Raw genomic sequence first — 22,591 nt, forward strand, 5'->3', positions numbered from 1 at the left:
AAGTTTCATTTAACTCACCTGTCCATCTCTATCTCCCATCATTGATCTTGAACTTTCTCTCCTAAGGGGAGAAAAAAGCAGTAATACATGTCATATCATTTAACCAATGGACGATTCTTTTTAATAAAATTATGCACTTGGGACCTATACAATGAGAAAAATTATTCTCCTGTATTTTATATATCACCATTAAAAATTTACTGACTTGGAAAACCCCAAGCAAACTCACTGCAAGTGAATGTTCCTAAAATGAAAGGAAGGTGATAAAAACACAATCTATACCAAAATTACAGAATTTATGGTCACTTATTAAAACCCATAAATATTGTACAAGTTGATTTTATTTTTATTTATGAACCAATTCCTATACATCCTCTACAAAAAAAAGAAAACAAGAAAAGGGTCTCAAATATATATATTTTTTAGTTTCATAAACAAATTCATTCATACCTGCAACTGTAACAAGGAAAGCTGGTTCTAAGTGTATTTTTCTGTACACTTTCCTGAAATATGTATTAGACAAAACAAATTATTTCATTTTTATCCTGGTTAAAGGTTTGCAATATACCAACCTGTCCACTGAATGATCCTGGTACCGCCCACGATCTCTATGATCAAAATCATGGAAGCGATCTTGACGGCTAAATTCAGAATGGTATCGATCATCCAGTGCTGCTCTCTTTCCTTCTGGCCAATAAGAATCATCCCGCCTAATAGAGGAGAATAGATTTCTATTAGTTTAGAGAAAAAAGAGGGGGAAAATGAATAAAACTACTTTTCTTTCAATCAAGTTGAGAAGATTCTCTTCTAAAGTATTACTTGTTTCTATCATTAAATAGATTCAGTAATGGACACATTAATTTTACTGACACAGCATACTCTTAAATAAGAACATACGGTATTTTTACAGAACATTAAATTTTGTTTGATAAAGGAATAAGAAGTTATACTTCAATATTTTAAATACAACAGTAGAAAATGTTATCATGTTAAGAGTTGGAATTTGGATCTTTAAGAAGCAAAGAGCTACTTGGTAACAATACTAAGTCATTTTAACAGTGAAAGTTCTATTAAGAAATCCTAACATTTAGACTATTTTTGATAAAAGGTAGGACCACACTAATATCGCTGACCCATTTAATAGAAACAAAACTGTCTTTAATTATTTTTTATAAATTGCTAATAATTGCATAATTATATAATAATTTTAATTGCAAAAAGATTGGGTTTACAAGTCCTGCCAGTGTGACATAATGGCTCTAGGCAACTCTAAGAAGTTGTAAAGAGAGGTGCTAATTTGTGTCAGCTAAGTGAGCTTTGTAGCCAAGAGCTTTCTATACCAATGAAATCATAGATGGGCTGCCAACTCCAAAATTTGAAGAGTGAGATACAAAATTTCATTACTCTAAACCTTCAACCTCCCCATTTTCCAGGTTCCCCAACCAAAATGAAATAATTTTTATCTCTGACACTGCTTCACATTGCTTCCTTCCACATGTTCATATTAATTAATAAGCATATAAAAACCTATGGTATAAATTCTCAAAGAACAAGATTTTGAAGCACTATTTAAATGTTAGTGTGATCTTTATTATGATAACTGTTTTACACGATCTTCATCATCTTTCTAAAGCAATATGGGAATTTCCTAAAGGCAATCTAAATTAAAATTTACATCACAAAATATGCCACGTAAATGAATAAGGAATTCATGTTTTGAACTCAAGGTTCTTCAAAAATAAAATTTTACTTACCTGCCATCCACATCATAAGGGCGTCTGATTGCAGGTCGTCTTCCTTGTTCATAACGAAGTGCTTGCTGTCGGCGGAGTTCTTCCCTTTCCCTATGAATTCGCTCCTGTTCTCTGCGCCTCTCATATTCTATATGCATCCTTTCCCTCTCCAGTCGCTCTCTTTCCATTCTTTCTCTTTCTAGTCGTTGTCTCTGAACAGCAAGTCTCTCACGGGCTATTTCCAGACGTTCTCTTTCTTCTCGTTCCTGTAAGGCTTGAATTCTTTCTTCTCTCTCACTCCACTCACATGCTCTGAGTTAAATAAGAGATGATCAAATCTTTGTAACTGAAACTCTAATATAATCAGACTGACATGATTATGCAAGTCACTTAGATAAAATGATGTAGATCATTACAGAGGGAAGCTAAAAGATTGTGATCCTTACACATAAGCTTTAGAAAGTAAGGCACCTAAAAGTATGCACACCAGAAATCAAAATCTGCCATTTACTAATGTAGGAAATAGCTGAGGAGAAGACGGATAATATAATAGTAGTGCAAAAAGCCCAGGACTTTTTAAAAGTCAGAAGCTTTTGGTTCTGGCATCATTCCACTGAGGACTACATGCTTCAAATCAGGCCACTTTTCTGAGCTTAGATTTTCTAAGCTGTGAAATGAAGGAGTTGGAATAGATAATTGAGATTGCTGCTATAATGCTTCAATGGAAAAAAGAAATGAATATGAGGTAAAATACGGGAGAAGTGATCCTTGTCAGGGAAATGAGGACAAGGGGAAGGGAAAGTAATGTACAGTTAGAATGTAAAAACAAATTAGAGGAAGAAATTATTTTTCTTCCCAAGAATAAAATAGTAGTCATAGAAACTATCAGGTAACAGATAACCCAGAAAGAGGTACTGAACCTCAGTAGGTACCGAGGCAGTACCTCTCTCCCAGTATTTTTTGACCTGATTACAAGAATCAGCTGGTCTTCCTTGAAATAAAATAACTCGCATAACTTAACAAAACAAACTTATTCTTTGTAGTTTACATGGGCACAGTACTACTAGAAGGAACTTAAAACATTTTCCTAATTGAAATTGTTAGGCAAGAAATTGAAGACTTTACAAGCTATATTTTCTTAACTGCTACACACTGAAAACAATATAGAAAGGAAAATTTAATTTGTAAAGTGGACAACTGGACAATGAGTAAGAAGATGGCATTTGAGAGAACAAATTAATAGAAATATATTTGCCAAAAGTGAACTTTAAAATTAAAAATGATGAGCAGAAAATTGTAATCTTCACATTTAGATATGGAGAACAGTCATAAAGAGGAAAGACTAGCAGATGAAACACCCTGAAATTAGCAGGAGACAAAATTCAAGAAAGGAATCATCAGTAAAACCTCAAGTATTTATAAACAAACTCCCAAAGTTTAGGCAACAAAGAGGAACTAGAGGTCTTAATTCAATGGGAGGAAATTTTGTTTCAGAAATACAATTGGGACTCAGTGGAATGAAATCTATCACTGAACTAAGGCTGTGAAAAGGTATACTGTATTTCAAAGGAAAAAAGTTTAAAAAGTGGCAAGGAGAGAATATTATATATTAAGTATATTCATGTAAGGAAATCCAGAAATGGGAGTAGGAAAAGATGATGGAATATTTTAGATAAGGTTTAAGGAGGTCAAATAGATTCTCAAAGGAATATATTAGAGACCATACAAAGAGGAAATAAAGAACTTTGTGAAGTCGATCACATACTTGGCACAGCAGCAGAATACTGACTTCATAGTAGCTAACAATCTCTTGACTTAATTATTTCATCATTCAAAAGAAGAACCAAGGAAGAGGAACTGTATTCTGGATATGATCTGGATCCAGAGAGTATAACCAAGAACAACAGGTAGAAATTGCAGAAGCCAATTTAGGCTAAATTGCTAAGTCCTTTTCTTTAGCAGTCTTTGAGTAGATTCACTGACTACAATATAATAGGGATTCCTTTACTGCATGGTGTGAATTAACTTGTAACTTAAGTCCCTTCTAACCCTCAAATTTGGAAAATCAATGTAATGCTGATTATGCAACAAAAGAGCTAGGCAAGATGGATTACTGAGTCAAAAACTCAACTAGAAAATCACCTTTTAAAGTAGAATGCATCTGAAATATTTTTTAAATTATGAGGTTTCACAAAAATATGAAAAGTATGATTTAATGGGCCAGAGATTTAATAAACGTTCATCCTAGTAGCCAGTGACACTATTATTCTAACATACTCTATTTATTCAAAAAGGTCTTACAATATTAAAAAAATGCACAGTACAAAATCTTTGAAGATAGAAAATTCCTGGAAAATCCAGGTTCCTCACATATTAGAAACAAATGTGTAGGCATAAATGAAATGGTAAATGGCTTGCTCATGGCTGAACAAACTATGGTATACGAATGTATAATAATGTTTTAAGAAAGAAGGAATTTAGAGAACCATAAAAAGGTCTATATATGAACTGATGCCGAGAGAGAATATTCATAAAGTCTACAATAAGTGAAATGAAAAGAACACTAAAATTTAGCTGAGGTAATGATAAAATCTTCACTTCAAAAACATATAATGAAACATACTTTTCTCCTTTCATGAAGCAGAGGACCAAGGGTGCACTTTATTGTATTCACTCTAAAATCTATTTGTGATATTGGTTGGTTTTGCTTAGTTGTATTTCTTACAATGAAGTAGTCAATGGAGAGGTATTGGTGTTGGTGTGATATTTGGAAATGAGATTCTCTAGAGACAAAAGGGATCAATAAAACATTTTAAAAATGTAGGCTCCTTAAAACCTTTGCGATTCTGACAAATAACTTTTTTTGGTCTCCATTTTTCATAAGATGGTGAAACACTTGATGATTTATAAAATTATTTTATGATGTAAATTCTGATTCTATTTTTAGAATTGCCAAATTCTTCATAAACTGATGTGTAATTGTAGGAAATTTAACAGCAAATCAGAAAAGACAACTAGTATTTCTGATTAATTTACCTTCGAGACTCTGAATCTCTCATCTTCCGCTGGTCTCTGGACTTATCAAATGACACAACAGACCGTTTTTCTCTACTGGCAGATTTACGATCTTGGCTCTTTGAGACCTGAGTTTTTAAAAGTGAATTATAAACTTTTAAGTGGAAAAGAAATTGAGAAAGTAAACTGAAAGGGCAGATGTAGAACTTTTAACCCCATACTAAGTACCTAAACATACTAAACGAACCAAAAGAAGTTCTCTAGTGTGTCAGATAAATTCTTAATGAGATAAAAGGAAAAAGTACCACAAAGTGGAAAAGATAAATCTACACTAATTGTAAACATAAATTTATTCAAGTAATTGAATTTTGTTCAACATTTATTATCAATAACTTGAATGCCATTATAGATGGTCAATTTATCAACTGTGCAAATGACAAAAATGGGAAAAACCGTACTTACACTGGATGAAAGAAATGGAATCTAAAAAAATGTAAAGGGGCAGCTAGGTGGCGCAATGGATTCAGCACCAGAGCCCTGAAGTCAGGTAGCCCCGAGTTCAAATCTAGCCACTATCCACAGAAACAATTAGATAAAAATTTAATTGGGATAAATGTGAAATATTCCAACTGGATTTAAAAAAAAATAAACTTCATGAAAAGAGGTAGCAGTTTTATTTCAAAAAATAAAAAAGCTGGAAATGCAATGAGTTGATAGTATGATATAGAAGCAAAAAAAACAAACCAAAACACAACTCTTTCATTTTAGATTCCATTAGTACCAAACAAAATGTTTAGATTTCAGGTGATGGTATTCATGTATGTACTATGCTCTAAATGGCACATAAGGAGTATTATGTTCAGTTACGAGTACCACATTTGAACAGGAACATGTAAGTTATATAGATTTTTATTTTTTTTTATTAAGGAAATGGCCTGCCTCCTTGGGTCAATTTTCACATCCATTAGAAATCAAAGCAAAGTAAATGGTCACTCTCTGAGACTGAAATTACCATAATAAGCGTATAAATCTGACTAGAAGGTACTTGGAAGTCCCAATTAACCATATATTTATGTATGATTCTATGAATCAATCAACTAAATATTTACTATGTGGTCAGCATTATGGAAGAGTAGAAAGCATAAGGTGTAGATAGGCCCACCTTCAAGAGTTTTGTGTGTAAAGCTTCAAAAAGAATATGAATAGATACATTTTCACGTTTACTTAGCTTCCCAAAACATACTCTTAAATTAGATACTACTGCCAAGTAATGAAATGTTAACATGAAAACTAAATATGTCACCTTTATTTTTAACAAGTGCTAAAAGATTTTAACAAATCTCACAATTGATCACAGAAAAATAGAGTTACAGTTTCTTAAAAGCTCAACTGGATGAAATCTCAGTATGTTCTAATACTTATACAAAACTAGATGGTATTTTTATATTATGAGGTTACTCAAATGCACATAAAAGGTATAAGATGATCTTGATTAAAATATACTCACTCCCTCTTTTCCTCCACTTGTTTTTATACTAATAACAGGCTCTCCTTTGGATTTGTCCATTACTACAGTTCTCTCTGTACCTCGACTTCCTAAATGAAATAAAATTAGAAGATCCAAGATAAGCAACAAAACCTTGAAATATCAAAATATATCATCATGTGTCTACGTGTAAGCAACTGACCAAAGACAACTTATCTGATATGAAGAGAATAATACTGTTATTCTATTATTAGTGTACCTGACTTAGTAGTTCTAGTTCGATCAGATCCAGATTTCTGTTCATCTTTATCCTTCTCATCACTTCCATCTTCTTTTCTATTGTCATCTTTTTTGTCCATTTTATCATCTCTTTTTATGTTGGTAGATCTAAGAATATTAAAACCCACCCACAAAAAATTTTTTTAAATAATAAACATAATTTGGACATTCCAATATTTACTGTATTTGCTTTTCTTTCGCCCCTCAATCAACTAGCAACATGCTCTTTAAGTAATTTGAAAAAGATCTTAGACACTTCAGATTCACTATCCAAAATTAAGCTTATTATTTGCTATTCATCAATCAATCAACCAGTACTTACTAGATACTAATTATTTGTCAGGCATTTATTTTCCATGTTTGAAATCTTGCTCTTTTAAAATGGCATCCTCCTTAACCAGTTACTATCTACTCCATCTTTCTTTATTCCCACATCAATCTTAGTGTAACACTCTGATTAGGTTAGACTCTAATACGTTCTTAAAAGGTCTTCATAGTTCTTCTCCCTTCCCATTAAAGAAAACCCGGACACTTCCAGATAATCTTCATGCATCGTTGTGGACATGCCACTACTCAAAAATCTTCAATGGCTTGTCTAATGATAATTCATTTTCTAAAATACCTCAACTATCTGATACCACTCCCTACCTTTTCTATGTAATTCTATATCACTACTCTGTACTCTATCTTCAATCTAGTTGGCACATCTGTTAAATGCTATACTCATAATGATCTGTTTGCTGAGAATTCCCTCATTATCGCCTTCTTGGGAGGCAGTGTGGTATAAAGGAGAACACTCTGGAGTTGGAATAAGGAGTGACTTGAAATCTAGTTTTGCTGGATAATCTATAGCAGAGCCTTTAAATATGGATGTATCTGAAAGACTGGGCACTTTTCTCTATATATACCTCTCTGTTGACTTCACCAGTGTCTATGGATTCAATCATCTTTATACAGCTGATTCCCAGATTTATTTAATCCAGTCTTAAGTCTCTTTGTTGAGTTTCAATCTGTATCTCCAATTAAAGGACATTTAAAAATGGATGTTCTTTAGGCAACTCAACTTCTTTATTTCTGTTGAATCACTCAATTTTGGAGTCATCCCTAATTTCCTACTCTTCCCTCACCTATATAGCTGGTCGAGTTGCCAAGACTGAACCATTCCACCACTGTATCTCTAGCATCTGCTCCCTTCTCTCCAGTTACATGGGTACTACCTTAGTTCAGGTAATTATCACCTCTCTGGATAATTAGTTCAAAATTCAAGTATCCCTGCTTTAAGACTCTCCTTTCTCTGGGGATTTAAAGTCCTTCCACCTGGTTTCAATTTAGTCCTATTATTCCCCTTCATAAATACTGTAGTTCAACCAAGTGAACCACATTTCCCACATAAAGATATTCTAGATCCCGTTTCTTAAATCCTGCCTTTCTCCAATGCTTGGCAGGCACTCTTTATTTTACTCTACTTCTTAAGAGAAATCTTCATTTCTTTTCTTTCAAAGTTCACCTCAAGCATTATCTTCTACAAGTTTTTCTTATTCCTCCTATACCTACTCCACAATTATTTTGTAAATGTTTACACATATACATGTCTCTTCTATAAAGAACAAGTTCCCTGAAGATACTATTTCATTATTCTTTTCCCAGTACCTAACAAATGGTAGACACTTAATAAATGTTTGCTGCGTTATTGCTCAGGTAAATTATTTTGCCTAATTCAGTCTCATTTGAAAAATAGGGATTAAAAAAAAAAAAGCAAAATGCTTTATAAATTTTAAGGCAATCTATAAAGATGAGTAATTATTGTTATTTACTTAATCTTTAAGATCTAATTCAAATGTAACCTGCTTACTATGACTTCCTCCCTGTTATATCTCAGAAAGATACCTCTCTTAATGTTTGTGAACTATTTTGGATTACAGAATTCTACTAGTAGTGCACCAAGGTCAGGATTAAGATTCACCAAAAGGATTTAATAAATCAATTATGTATTCAATTTTTGAAAAGTAAGACAAAGACCTGTCACTGTTAGTTGATTTCTCTCTCTTTCCATCACCTTCTCTCTTATCTGAAGTTTTCTTCCCAGCAGGTTCATTTTTTGTCTGAAATCATAATAATAATAATTCAAATTATAGAAGCAGTAGAGTTACATGAACTAATGTCTTTTAAGTAATTAATCAAATCACCACAAAGGGAGGTTTAAAAACTTACTTTTTCTACTGAGATCATTTTCCCATGAAGCTCTGTCTTATGAAGATGGTTAATACATTTTGTTGCTTCCTCAGATGTGGACATTGTGACAAAACCATAACACCGAGCCCCAGGACTTCGAGCATTAGTGACTACCTTGGCACCAACCACCTTTAGGAAAGAGAATACACACTAGATATCACTATATGTATCATCCCAGCTACAAACTATCACTTCCAAGGAAAGAAGAGGTTACACCAGAAAAAGAACAATAGATTCATAATTTCATTAACACGTTCCCTCTATTAAAGCAGGACTAAGTTCTTCCCGACTTCAGCAGACAGTCTCAAGAACTGCTAAAATAAACAAAAAACCCTCAGTTACTTGGCAGAGAAATCTCTAAGCAATGATCTCTGATATACACATTTAGCTAGTTTGGCCATAAGACAAGAGATAAAGTGTCTGGTTCTATTATAAAGTGAAACCTTTCAAGTTTGGCAGGATCCATCAAATGTGCATTTTATTGATTTTGTTTTTGAGATCTCCATTTTCATGCCATGATGAGGTATCAAGAGCGAGATTTTAGTGGAGTTTTACTATTAATCACCATTAATGGCTATTATTGAAGATGATCTTCCAAAATCAGAAAGAATTGGTATGGTAAAACCGAAAAGAATTGTGCACCTGGAGTCCAAGTAAATGCTCTTACAGATTCTTTTGTGAAGTTGTAAGCAAATTATTACATTACAAAAAGAGTAGACATCCATATTATATATAAACATCAATGTATGAATCTGAATATACATGCAGTTTACTGGTACAATGAATTAATACGTTTGATGACATTTTAAATGTCCTACAAATAAAAGTAAAATTCACAAAAATATTTATACACTCTAGTCAACATTTTCCTTTCTCATTTTATTGCATTTTTAATAGGCTACTGATAATACTGTATTTTCCGAATCTACTCTTCAGTCACCAGCATAAATTAGAGATCTTCAAAATGTTTTTTTTTTTTTTTAACATATATAATTTTTTACAAAGATCCTACTCCCTCTCTCCCCAGCCAAAATAACAGAACTGAGGCTCTCTCTCTTTTTTAATTAATGAACTCCTATTTTCAAATGGGGAATGTATATAAAAACAAAGATTTGAGTAGCTTAAGGACAGAAGGATATTACTAAGTTAGTAATAATACTGAAAAAGAAGCTTTTCCCAATTTAGCTTGGAAATCACTTACATATTAGATGGACATTCACGTGAAAGAAATACGAATTTGCTTAAGAAAGGCAATGGGGATACTTTGCTTAAGTTTTGCTTTCCACATTCTTTTTACTAAACTAAAACCAAACAATCAAATAAACATAAATATGAAACAAGTAATCAACAGAGCCAAACATATATTCAACAAGGATTATTTTAAAAACCATGGGAGGATTTCTAAATGCAAATTACAATGACACCACCACTCTAAATCAGAACTACTGATCTAGTGAGAATATATGCACCATATGAAGAAAATTATCTCATTATTCCAGTCAAACTTTACTGCAGCCACAATATGATCCTTAACTCTTTGGATTCAGCTTCAAAGGATTTTTAGCTGATTTAAACAAAACAAAATCAAATGTTCTAAGAATGAATATTTTTCACCAAGATTATAAAAATACATACACCACAGACCCTCTGGCTCAAAAGACTAATACTCATTTTGATGTATAAATTCTGGGATATTTAACAAAAGTTGTTTCAAATTCTCATTATACTCTAAACGCTTTAATTCTTACCTTTCCATATTTGCTGAAAAGATTCTTCAAATCTATAGCTCTGGTAGTAGAAGAAAGTCCACTAACCCAAAAATTTCTACCACAACTGCTAGTGGTATGACCTGTTTTGAAAGAAAGTTTCGGCCAACAATTAATATTTAGAATACCAAGTCCCTTAGGAAACTCTGAAAGACTAAAGCACACACAAGCATATATGAATACAATGACCTAGATACATAGATGGCACTAAGACACAACTGGAAATTTTTATGGGAACCGTAAGGGAAGAGAAGAGGTATTCTCAACCTTCTCTCTAAAACAAAATTTTCTCAAGTGAATAAGATACATTAATTTTTTAAAAAAGTGCTCTAGGAAGCCACTTTCTTTCTTTGCTTTCCCCTTTATTTTTCACTCAAACCCATTAACAAGTAATTATAACCAATAAAGTTACTTTACAATTAATGATACTAATGTAATAAAATAAGTAGATACCCAAATACCATTATGATCCAAAATTATTGGATCCTAGAATTTTTTCCCCATGTGCAGCACATATACCTTTTAAATTATGGATTTTGTACCCTCCCCCCCACTTATTAGTATTTTTTATTACATGTAAAGATAGTTTTTCAACTTCACTTTTATAAGATTTTTAGTTCCAAATTTTTTCATCTCTCTCTTCTTTCCCCCTCCCAAGAAGATAAGCAATCCAATTAGGCCATACAGGTACAATCATATTAAACATGTTTCCACATTAGTCAAGTGAATCAGAACAAAAAGGAAAAATTATGAAACGCACAGGAAAAAAAAGGTGAAAACAGTATGCTTCAACCCGCATTCAGATTCCATAGTTCTTTCTCTGTATGGAGAAAGCATTTTCCATGAGGAGCTTTTTGGAATTGTTTTTAATTATGGATTTTTGAAGCCTACTGTTACAATTCTTTTACATTATATATACCATAGTTATTCAAGCTGAGAAGCAGCCTGAAAATATATAAAATCCAAGATATGGCTTAACAGTCTCCTGCTAGTTATGCTATTTTAACCCTGAACGAAACTCTGCCTTGAACCCACAGGCCACAAATAAAAGTTCCAAACAGCCAAATTTAGACTTGACATAAAAAAATATTTCTCATTTCCTTTTTAAAAGGGTAACCCCTATGGGAGATGGGCTCACCAGACTTGGAGATCGTAAGCAATGGCAAGATAATCACTTGTCAGTTCTTATTCAGGTTAATTTAGATTAGAAGGCCTCTGAGATTCTAAAACAATTAATGACTTGGGTTCAAATCCTGGCACTTCTAATTTTCTGTTTCCTGGGGTAATTTCTCGATCTACCAAATGATGGAATAAAGTAACATCATGCTTCAGATTCCTTAGGTCTGTTCTAGATATGTATAATCTCATGAACTCTAAATCATTTAATCCCTTTGGATGGAGTTTTCTCACCTGGGGTATTCTATGAAATAAATGACAATAGCAAATAGGAAAATTTCTTTCCCAAAAAGAAAATTACAAAATTATGTAAGAACACTGATTTATTATGGAACACAAGTAAATTCTGTAACCACTACTGAAATGAATTAGAACACTTAAAGGATTGCTACATTCCATAATGTGGCACTATACCTTTTTCATCTTTGGAGACTCTTTTGGTATCTGAGTCCTCTTCAATAGAGCTAGAGACAAAAGTTAATGTTATATAAGCAAGGAAAAAATATACAGAAAACTAACTAAAAAAGTATATTATAGGTGCTAAAGTTGCATACCTACCAGAAATTTAGTTTTGAAATAAAAGAAAGATACCTGGCAAACTTGCATTGGAAATCTGACCCAAGAACTAACATGTCAGACTATTAGGAATTAAATAATTGTTGGATTATAGCTAACTAGAAAAGATTATAGAAAACAACCATAGTAGGTTGAAGGAAAAAAAAATTATAAAATGTTTTAAAACACACAAAGAAACCAATCAGATTTTCTATAAATAAGTTACAATTTCATCAGTCTGGCTGGCCAATTGAAGAAAACAGCTTATGTGTGTCATTAAATGACCAATGAAAAAAAGATAGCATCTGGTCTAAAACTGAGAAAAAACAAACCTCATTTTCTGATCACCGCCCTCATTGGTAGAGGACTCTTTAGTAGCAGGTGAATCTTCATTATAACCTTCATCTTCACTTTTCTTAACGTCTTCTTTGCTTTCTTTGGTTTCGGGGCTTGAGACTTTCTCTGGTGTTTCCTGGGCTTCCTCGCTAGAAGCTTCTGTATTTTCTGATGCTTTGCTACTCTGATCATTTAGGTTCTCTACCACTACAGTGTCAGAGTCCATATTCTCTTCATCTACTTTCTGCTCGCTTTTCTCCCTTTTCACTAGATCTAAGTGCTTTTCTGCCTTCTTGGCAATTGCTTGTGTTGACTCGTTGTCCAAATCTAATGCATCCTCCTCTGGATGAGCGGTGACAAAATTGTCCTCTTCCTCTGCAAGCTTTTTGCTTGGCCCCACGCTACTTGCATCTTGTGAAAATGGCTGCTCCAGGTCGGAACCTTCTTCTTTTAGTGGGTCAGACTTACAAGTTTCCCCCAAAATGTCGAGTATTTTCTCATTTTCTATGGATTTAACAGGAATAGAATGGCACAAGGTTTAATTACCAGGGAAATAAAGCAATCACAAATGCGGAACTGGCACAGCTGCCATACTAACACGAAGAGAACTGCTAGCTACACAGAGATTGGAAAACCCTGATGTACACAAACTTATACTGTTTAAAACTACCTACATTCCAACAGTCTAGTATATTAACAAAGCTTCAACCTATAGGGAAGTGAAAAGGATCCCAGAGATTAACCCCTAAAAACCTTCTGGCTGATTCTTGACAGTCTTCATTATGTTGCTCTTCAAAATTTAGCTTCCAAGTCCAACGTGTATAATTGAATGTACCATCATTCACTGACAGCTCAATTTCGAAATTTCTTTTGAATTTCTTTTAACACAACAGTCCAATATGAAAACCAGAAACTCTTCCAACGGTGCAGGAGTATTATTTGCAGTCCAGAAAGTGAACAGTATTTGTTTTGACATTTCATGAAGAAAATCTTTCCTCTTCTGGAATCCAGTTACTTCTTAGTACTTTAAATATAGTTCCCCACAACAGCTTTAAACTGCCTGAACTGCTTTAACCAAAACTATTAAATATATTGCACAATATCACAAGATCTGTTTTGGTGTGCAAAACCTTTTAAGAGTAAGGCAAACTCTTTATGTTTATCTAATTAATATTTATTAAAGTGAATGGGATAATCCATCTCCCAGACATTGTTATAAAAATAGTAAGTATTCCACTTTCACAGATCTGGTGATATGACTGGGTTTCCAATCTCTATGATCCTGGTATGATTGGGATTGTCCACCGTCAGAACAATGAACACCATAGTAAGGTAATTACTAGGAAATAATAATATTGATAATAATAATTAAGGATTTAAAATGTAGTAGGTGGAAAATTGAAATGGTTTCAAACCCTTGCTTCTGGTTTCTGATTTAACAGTACCTGGCTCCAAGGATGGATCCTCAATCTCCTGTAACAGAAAAAAAGAGAAAAAAAAAAGACATTGCCAAACGAATGAAACCTAATTTTGTTTTTTTAAATATTCAATTAGTGTGTCAAAATTACAATCTTGGAAAATGTAAATTATGAAACAAAAAATGCTTTTTAATACTGGTCCAAATAAGGTAAATTGTTCACCTGGGTAAAGAAACCTTCCAAGCAGGCACTATCTCTTGTTCTCCCAAATTTTGGAGTACTATTATTAATAAGCAGGAAATCTGGGCCTTCAATAACAGTTATACTATTAACTTGAAATAGTTTATATATATAAGCTATTCTTTCTTTTAGTCACAAGTTTTTCAGGCATCAATAATATAGTATATCTCAACCCATGATCAACTTTTGATAATTCATATGGAGGTGGAGCTGAAATGTAAATAATCTAATATGCAGCATATCTGAAAATAATTTCTATGTGCCTTAAGAATATGCTTTTGTACTTACATTTGATTACTGGCATATCTGGTGATCTGGGAATTCATATCCAACAAAATAACAAAGTCCTATTATAAAGACCCAAAGGTGAACTAGGAATCTCTTAGGCTTTCCTGCTTTTCAAGGTAGAAAAGACTGAATTTGAAATCAGAAGAGCTGGATTTGAATTCTACTTCTATTTCTATCTGTGGCAGCATAGGCAATTCATTTCACTTCTCTGGACCTCAACTTCACTTTCCTCATCTACAAAACAGATGGATGGACTAGTCAATGTCCAAGTTCCTGTCTAATTCTAACCAAATCTTATGAATCCTATGAAGCTTCTCTTTAGGAGTGGTGCAAAGTACCAACCTAAGTAAAGCTGCAATTTAAACAGCCTCAAGGGGGAAAAATGGGTATACACTTGGATTTCAGTGTTATCTTGATGAAACAGACACAGGCACATCAGGTTAAAATCAGCCCATGAACATTAATCATGTAGTATGTGCTGATAATACACTTCAAGCAAGTTTTGCACAGATAAGTTATAATATAGGTATGAGAATAAGTAACTGAACATTACATTATAACAATTTTTAAAAATGACTAAAGCTTAGAAGGAACCCCAAAAGTCATATAGTCAAATTGCAAACCAATCATAAATCCTGCTTGGAGTTCTGAAAGATGTTTTAAAAATCACATGTGATTAAGCTACTACATAAAACCTACATAATTTAAATAATGAAACCACCCTGTGAAGGTATTTATCCCCTCCCTAAATTTTCTTTTGCTTCCCCTAAACTAAGAACAGAATATATTTCACCTAAGATAACAAAGAAAGGTTCCTGATTCAGCATTTCTTTAGGGGCAGATACTATGTATGATCTGCAAGAGCTGACTATACTGAAGTGTTTCCATAAAAACAGTTCACTAAAAATTTTTTTTTGTAGATACGTGCTTGTTGAATTGCATTTATCCAATAGTTGAAAGCAAGATTTAATGCAAGATAAACTAACTCCCTTAGTTTAAATTCATGTAGGTTGCTAGCCATAAATGAATAAAACTTAAGATGCACATTTAAATTATCCACAAAAGAAAATTAGTCTGAGTGCAAAGCAGAAATATCTGGAACCATTTTTTTTTTCAATTAATTTTCATATAACCAAGACATATCAATGAGCAAAATAACTTCTTGTACATCTTCATATAACAGAAGAAACTCTCATCAGACCACTGACTCTGATACTAGCACGTGCCTCCATTCATGAAAACCACCACTGGGGAGAATGAGTCGGCCATCTTTGATGATAACCATTGATAAAACTGCCCCTGAAAGAGGTAAACCATATCACCCTATCTTATTATTATAGCCTAAATCTTCCTATGGGCCAACTCTGAGAACATGAGCTCTCTGAATACAGAACCTCTCTTCATTTTTCTATTCGTATCTCTAGCATAATGCTTCACACATGGTAAATATTAACAAGTTTTTTTTTCCCATTCATCTTTGTACAGGTTGCATCTGTGCTTTTTCAAAAGGCTTATTAGTGCCCATAAGATTTTCACTTTTGCAGATCTGTCAACATTCCACTACAATCCTCCTGTGATTTTCACAATCCCCATTTCCAGGTCTCAGTCTACCAACTTAATCTCATCTTGACAAAGATGATCTTATTTAAAGGCAAAGTAAAAATTCCTTCTGATCAATTCAAAATATCCACTCAGTCTCCTTTCATAATCAAAATATGCCAAAGATTTGAATAAAATGAGTCTCAGAAGAAATATTTTCCTCTCAGTTATAGGTGGTTCAATATAGCCTTCAGCTAAACAACAATAAGAAAATAACCACTCATATACCATATAAAGCAATGCTGATATGGAGGAGCAACAAAGAACGCTTGTTGCATAGCTGGTATTATGTCTCAATGTCTTGATTTTAAGCAGCTTAAGCTTTCTTTCTTTTATTTAGATACCAAGCTGTGACATTTTTAACCCAGGCTACCGTGAGATTCATTTCACATTACTAATTGCTCTGATACAATTGCTATTCTAGCTCAATCAGTCTACTTGGGCCTCCTCATTGAAAATGTCCATCCCTGACTTCCCTTTCTTCCAAGGACCTTGTCCCAGATCCCACAGGCCTGCAACTACTATGCTTGTCACCTAGCTTCTTTTATACAATTTAATTTTCTTCAAGGCTTAGCTCAGGTGCCATTGCCTACCCGAGATCTCGCCTACTTCCCCAAGCAAAACTTTAGGTCCTTGGTAGTTTTTAGGATTACAAAAATAAAGCAGTCACAGAACCATGAATGCATGTGGTCTTCACAAGAATTTCATCTCCTAAAAGTAGGGATATATGTGGTTTGTCTCTTATTTCCTAAGAGTATGGGGCAGGTGCTTGATAAATATGTTACTTATGAAAATATTTTGCACAACATACATTGAACTTACTGCACAGAAATTGTTAAAGTGGATATATTAGAATTTTACCTGTACCACAGTGAAGTCAGATGATGAAGTATCTAAATTGTTTACACTTTCCTTGTCTGCCACCTGCAAGATAAGCAAAGAATATTTTACCATTCATCAAAGGAATAATAAGTGTATTCAAACAACCATTCAAAATTCTTTGTCCAAAATATGATTTCGTATGACATTGAACATTTACATTCATGTGTTATCTTTGCCAAAGCATACATTTTAGAAGACAATATTATGACAATGATAATCCTAGTGTTTCTTAAAATGCTTATTTTTAAGTCATATAAGAAAATCAGTATTATTTCAAGTTCACACTCCATTTGGACCCCCAAAAGAGTACAGATTTATCTGGAATACTTACCTTATTCACAATGTTGAATAATTTTGGATCTTTTCCTAAAATCAAATCCAACACCCCAAATAGCAAAGACTGGACAAAATGAAGGCTATTCCAAAGCATATGACAGACTGAGAGTATTTCCGCAAAAGGAGTTCCATTTGGGCAATGGCAGCATCATTGAAAGAAACCTCAAAAAGTAAATTCTGAAGGATACAACACTTACTGTAACGCATTAACTTATTTTCAACTTACATCTTTATACATTAACATATAAAGACGTTTAACTTCCATTGGAAATGCCACATTCCTTTTTTTTTTTTTTTTGGACTGCCTTCCATTCCATGTGAAAGATAAAAGAATAGAATGTGCCTTACTTTTTATGTGGCAGTGGTTCTTCATTCCTATTCTGCCATTGCCTTAAAAGACTGAGTAAACAATTCAAATTCTCTGGGTATCAGTCTCCTCAGTTGTAAAATGATAAGGTTGGACTAGATGACATTTCATGGTCCCCTCTGTCTTTAAAATTTTGTAATTCTACTTCAAGTACTATCAGACTCATATGCAAACAGAATAGCCAGTAACAAGGTATACACTTTCCCACCATTATTTAATTCCCCATTTTATCTGTTTCCAAAATGAAACAACCTCTGACAGAGTAATAATACTCAAAACAGGTAGAATTATAGACCCCTGCCATTGATCTATATGAGAAAAACACAATACTGAACTTTTCTTTGATTCCAGTCTTATGAGGGAGCGGGGGGAGGAGGGGCATGCAGGCCTGAATTTGGCCTAATATTCAAAATGGTGCTAATTTAAAATCTAGTAAGTTGCATACAAGAGAATAGCACACAACTAAGAGAGGCAATTAGCTAAAAGATGTTACTTTAAAAAAAAAAACAAAACACCTTTTGGGATGTTTTGCACGTATTATCACGTACCAGTGTTCACTTCATTGGTTATTAAAAACATTTAATTGGATTCCACACATTTAAGAGATGCATTGTAGTGGTAGTTTTTAGGATTACCAAAATAACGCAGCCACAGAACCATTTTGGTACATTTTTGAGATGTTTCCAAGTTACCTACAGCATGTTCTGTAAGCTGATCTGGAAATTCCTTCATTTCTGCATCAGCATTTTCTTTACTATCAGATAGGGAGTCAAGAATATTATCAGCACTGTAGTCCTCTCCGCAATCTACAGCACTCCCATTATCTATTTCGGCTTCATCTAAGACACTGATATCCATCATGTCAATATCTCGAAAATTATCCAAACTTGTTTCAACATCTTCCTGTAAGAAGAAGAATGGGGGGAAGGGGGGGGAAAAGCATGTGATAGGTATTTGGATTAAAATGCTTAACTACTAATTTGCACCTTCAACCAGAATCTATATACCTGTTCATCTCCAGAGTTTTCCTCCAGTCCATTATCTTCAGCACCTTCTTCTTCCATTTTTCGTCCTGCTGAAATAAGTTCATAATGTGAAATCTATAATAAATATTTAGTAGAACAAGTCATCTTCCTTCTTGATTATCCGAGTTAATCAAAAGCAAAATATTGCTTTTAAAACCAACATTCAAATAAAAGAATTTTGGAATTCCCTGAAATAAAGTAACTGGTACTTATCACATGGGATAAGGTGAAGATAATGTTTGAATGTGTGTGTGTGTTTTTTTTTTTTTTAAATGGACTTTCCCTTTTTTGTGTAAAATTCTAAGAATTAGGGGAAAGGGATGTTTTCCCCTCTCACACAAGAGTTATAAAAATAGTTTTCCATTACAAAGGTTATAAAATTGAATGTAGGTCAACAGGCTACTCCACAAGTCTATTTAAGCCCTTAATATATTGAAACAGAACTACTGTTAAACTAGTATTGAGTATTAGACTACGTTAGTTATAAATGGGATTTTGGAATTCATGTAAGTATATGCAGTAAAATATAACAAAATTCACATATAAATGAGAACTTTCAGTATGTCCATGAAGGACAATTTGACAAAGCTTAATTGTTTTAGTATACTACCAAGTTTTTTTCAGACTTCACAAAAGAAATGTAAACAAATAAATAATTATTTCACTTGAGTCTATGTTCTAGCTGATATTTATATATTTCCTTGGCTTTATAACAAAAACAATGCACCTTAAATATCTTGAACTGATTCCAAAGGGACAGACCTTCCTCAATGAGCTAAAAAGGGAATGAATAGTCCTCCCCCCCAATTAAGGTTGCATCTGTGCCTTTTTAAAAGGTACATTAGTGCCTGTAAGACTTTCATTTTTGCAGTCAACACTCCCCCTACAGTACTCCTGTGATTTTCATACCACCCCCACTGTCTCAGTCTACCAACTTAATCTCATCTTGACAAAGATGATCTTATTTAAAGGCAAAGTAAAAATTCCTTCTGATCAACTTAAAATATAAACTCAGTCCCCTTCAATAATATAAATATACCAATAAAACAAACTGAGTTGTTTGTCATTTATTACTGTAATATTATTTCATTAGTATAGGGACTTTCAAGGTGAGCAAACTATCTTTACATATATAGGTCAGTACATTGATATCAAAAGAGATTCCAAAAGCACTGAGGTTAAATGACTTGCACCACGGTAGTATGCATCAGTGGTGAAGTCTGAATATGGATCTCTCAATAAGTGACTAAAATATCTTGTGGCCTTTGTGATTTCACTCAAGTTCTTTCTATTATCTATTTAAATAACACGGGAACAATGCGAGTCAAAAATTGTTTTGTTGGCTTAAATTATGAGTGTATATCCTATCTTCAGGAGTTAAAAAAAATAATTTACCTCTGGCTTAATTTCCTTCTATTAAATATATCAAAACAAGGCAGTGATTTAATGTAAACTTCTGTGTTATATTAATATGAAATTCATGATTATTCCAAAACTAAAATGGAAAGATGAAAATGCCATTTTAAAATGGTTTACTATTAAATAGTTTACAAAGATTTTAGGGGAACATTTAAATTAGCAGCACTCTAAATACAACTTTGCACACAGAAACAATAGTTTGCTAATTAGAAATCACTCTGAATTATTAAGGTTTCCCACAAGTTAAAATTGGTATTTAGCAATTTTAGCCTGGGTTCTGGCTAGAACCCAGAATTTTATTAATGTAGTTTGTGCTCTTGATTTAGACAGAAAAATTAAGTTGGTTTGTTCACTAAAAGTAACTAACTTCTTGGTATAGATTGAAAATGGACACTATGCACCCAGTAGTTTTCTAGAAGGATTAGATAAGAAGATTAAAAAAATTTTGTCTTTGTTTTGCTAAGGGAGAAGCAATGTGTATATAACTAATTTAAAAGATTTAGGATGGGGATAAAGTAGATCCAAAGTACATTAGAAAAATTTGTGAAAGAGATTCAATTATTTAACTTACCTTCCTGAGGAGATTGTAGGCATTGGTAAGAAAAGGTTAGGGTTTCTAAAACCCTTACTCTCCCCTGCCCCCCCCCCCCCCCCCCCCCCCCCCCCGCACAGATTGTATAATTGGTACTCAAAAAAAAATGAAATAAAAAAATACTTGTAGCTCAAACAGGTCCATGTCCTTACATAGAGCCAATTCACTACTATACTGAGGCACCCTACTTATATTATGTACTAGGGAAATAATTTTTTGTTAAGCCAATTAAATCTAAGAGTCATATAAATTCCTAAGGGCACAGGAGCTGTTCTAGTGAAGAATAGGAATGCAATAGGGAATTATCCTTAACATCTGTTTGTTTTTAATGCTCCTCTGAGTACCTTGGATACCAGGGGAACCAGATGCATTAAAGCAGGTGGTAAAACTCAAAATGTCTCACTCTAGACCTACTATCAATTTTCTGATTAGAGAAGCAAAATTCTTACTCAAAAGTAAAACACATTAGAAGAAGAAAGAAGTAATAGTAAACCACATTTTGAATTTGATTCTTAAGCTCAGAGTAAGTTTAATTTATGAGTTATTTAATACCTTTGCTGGGTCTCTTTGGAGTTGTTTTCTTGCTTCCTTCGGAAGTGATTTCAATTTCATCAGGATTACCCCCTTCATCTTCAATTGCCTATTAGAAATATAGAGGAAATACTGACTAAACATGATAGCACACCAACTTTACAGTTGTTTTAAAAGAAACAATTCTTAAAAGGAATTTCATTAGCTTATAGTCAACGTTTCTGTATAAAATCATTTAAAGAAACTTGATTTTTTGGGATGTTTTTTCAACTTGTAAAACAGAGCAACTGGATATACATGTCACTTAAAATTCCTTTCAGCTCTGTATCTATGAAAAATGCAATGAAGCACTATTAAAATTCAATTTATTGTGTATCCAAAATACATTTAGTGCCTATTCTATGTTAGAAAGGAAGTGAGATATTTAAAGATATGAAGAGAAGCTGAACTGACCTTTAACTTCTTAAACTTTTATTTCTGGATTATCCTGCCTCCTAGATGAGAATCTTTTTGGGGGAAAAAAGCCCTTTCTGGTCGTTTGGATATATCAGGTGGAAGAGGAAACCATCAATCCAAATTCTTCAAATAAAAATGGCACAATGGGTATATTGAAAGGGATGAGACCTACACTCAGTGGTGTAGGGAACTCCTAGATAAGCAAATGTGTTCTATCAATCCAGTCAGCACTGTCTTTGCAAGGGAGAGAGTTGCTTAAGTCACTAAACAGTTGAGTGACAGGATCCAAAAATGTCAAGACTGGATTCAGATTTGAATAAGCCTCCCTGACTCTAAGGCTAGGTCTGTTCCCACTTGTTGAAAGAAATAAAACAAAAGCCATTGTTTCCCTCTAGTCTTCTATTAAAATCAGGTAAACCACATTGTAAGGTATATTATAATATATAATCATGAGTTGGGCAAGATGTCTTCCAACTCTCACAATCTGTGATTAACTGGAAATTAAGGGAAATGTTTAGACTGAAGCTGAAACCTGATTTTGTCACCTAAATTTTACTGATGACAACAAAACCCAGTTTCAATATCGTGTGTGTGTGTGTGTAAAACTGCTGAGGTTTACAGTATTTACCATGAAAGCGAGGTCATTTACAAGTCATTCAAAACTTAATAAAAGGGAAAAAAAAATAGTTTATTGCCTGTAGTTCTGGATTCGGTAATGTTTGTCAAGTGTGTCACAATTTAGAATTTTAATTGCACAATGGAGATTTTTGTTTTGAAGAAGAAGTATGGTATAGTGGGAACAGTACTGAAATCAAGAGTCAGGAGACATCCAAGTTTAAATCCTACCTCTGACTTTTGCT

The 22,591-nt window shown here is 33.4% G+C and overlaps 1 protein-coding gene across 10 annotated transcripts in view; it reads right to left on the reverse strand.

The window, feature by feature from the left end:
• Positions 1-22,591, reverse strand: part of LOC100925494 (scaffold attachment factor B1) — a 48,760-nt gene that overhangs the window by 23,451 nt on the left and 2,718 nt on the right. For 4 of the 10 annotated variants that reach the window (XR_004231213.1, XR_004231212.1, XM_023496717.2 and 1 more), the window contains exons 2-17: positions 21,297-21,384; positions 18,716-18,783; positions 18,405-18,611; positions 16,985-17,047; positions 14,024-14,051; positions 12,575-13,082; positions 12,102-12,151; positions 10,494-10,594; positions 8,725-8,874; positions 8,533-8,615; positions 6,494-6,621; positions 6,256-6,344; positions 4,770-4,876; positions 1,755-2,045; positions 573-710; positions 19-61 (exon numbers count right to left, since the gene is read on the reverse strand). Coding sequence is in view for 8 of the 10 variants with exons in the window: in XM_023496717.2 (XP_023352485.1) it covers positions 19-61; positions 573-710; positions 1,755-2,045; positions 4,770-4,876; positions 6,256-6,344; positions 6,494-6,621; positions 8,533-8,615; positions 8,725-8,874; positions 10,494-10,594; positions 12,102-12,151; positions 12,575-13,082; positions 14,024-14,051; positions 16,985-17,047; positions 18,405-18,611; positions 18,716-18,783; positions 21,297-21,384 (2,142 nt within the window). In the remaining 2 variants the exon portion in view is untranslated. Of the gene's footprint in view, positions 1-18; positions 62-572; positions 711-1,754; positions 2,046-4,769; positions 4,877-6,255; positions 6,345-6,493; positions 6,622-8,532; positions 8,616-8,724; positions 8,875-10,493; positions 10,595-12,101; positions 12,152-12,574; positions 13,083-14,023; positions 14,052-16,984; positions 17,048-18,404; positions 18,612-18,715; positions 18,784-21,296; positions 21,385-22,591 lie in introns of those variants that run through there. The other 6 variants (XM_031947791.1, XM_031947793.1, XM_031947795.1 and 3 more) reach the window with 4 other exon arrangements.

The sequence above is a fragment of the Sarcophilus harrisii genome, chromosome 1 (assembly GCF_902635505.1).
Source record: "Sarcophilus harrisii chromosome 1, mSarHar1.11, whole genome shotgun sequence".
Taxonomy (NCBI): domain Eukaryota; kingdom Metazoa; phylum Chordata; class Mammalia; order Dasyuromorphia; family Dasyuridae; genus Sarcophilus; species Sarcophilus harrisii.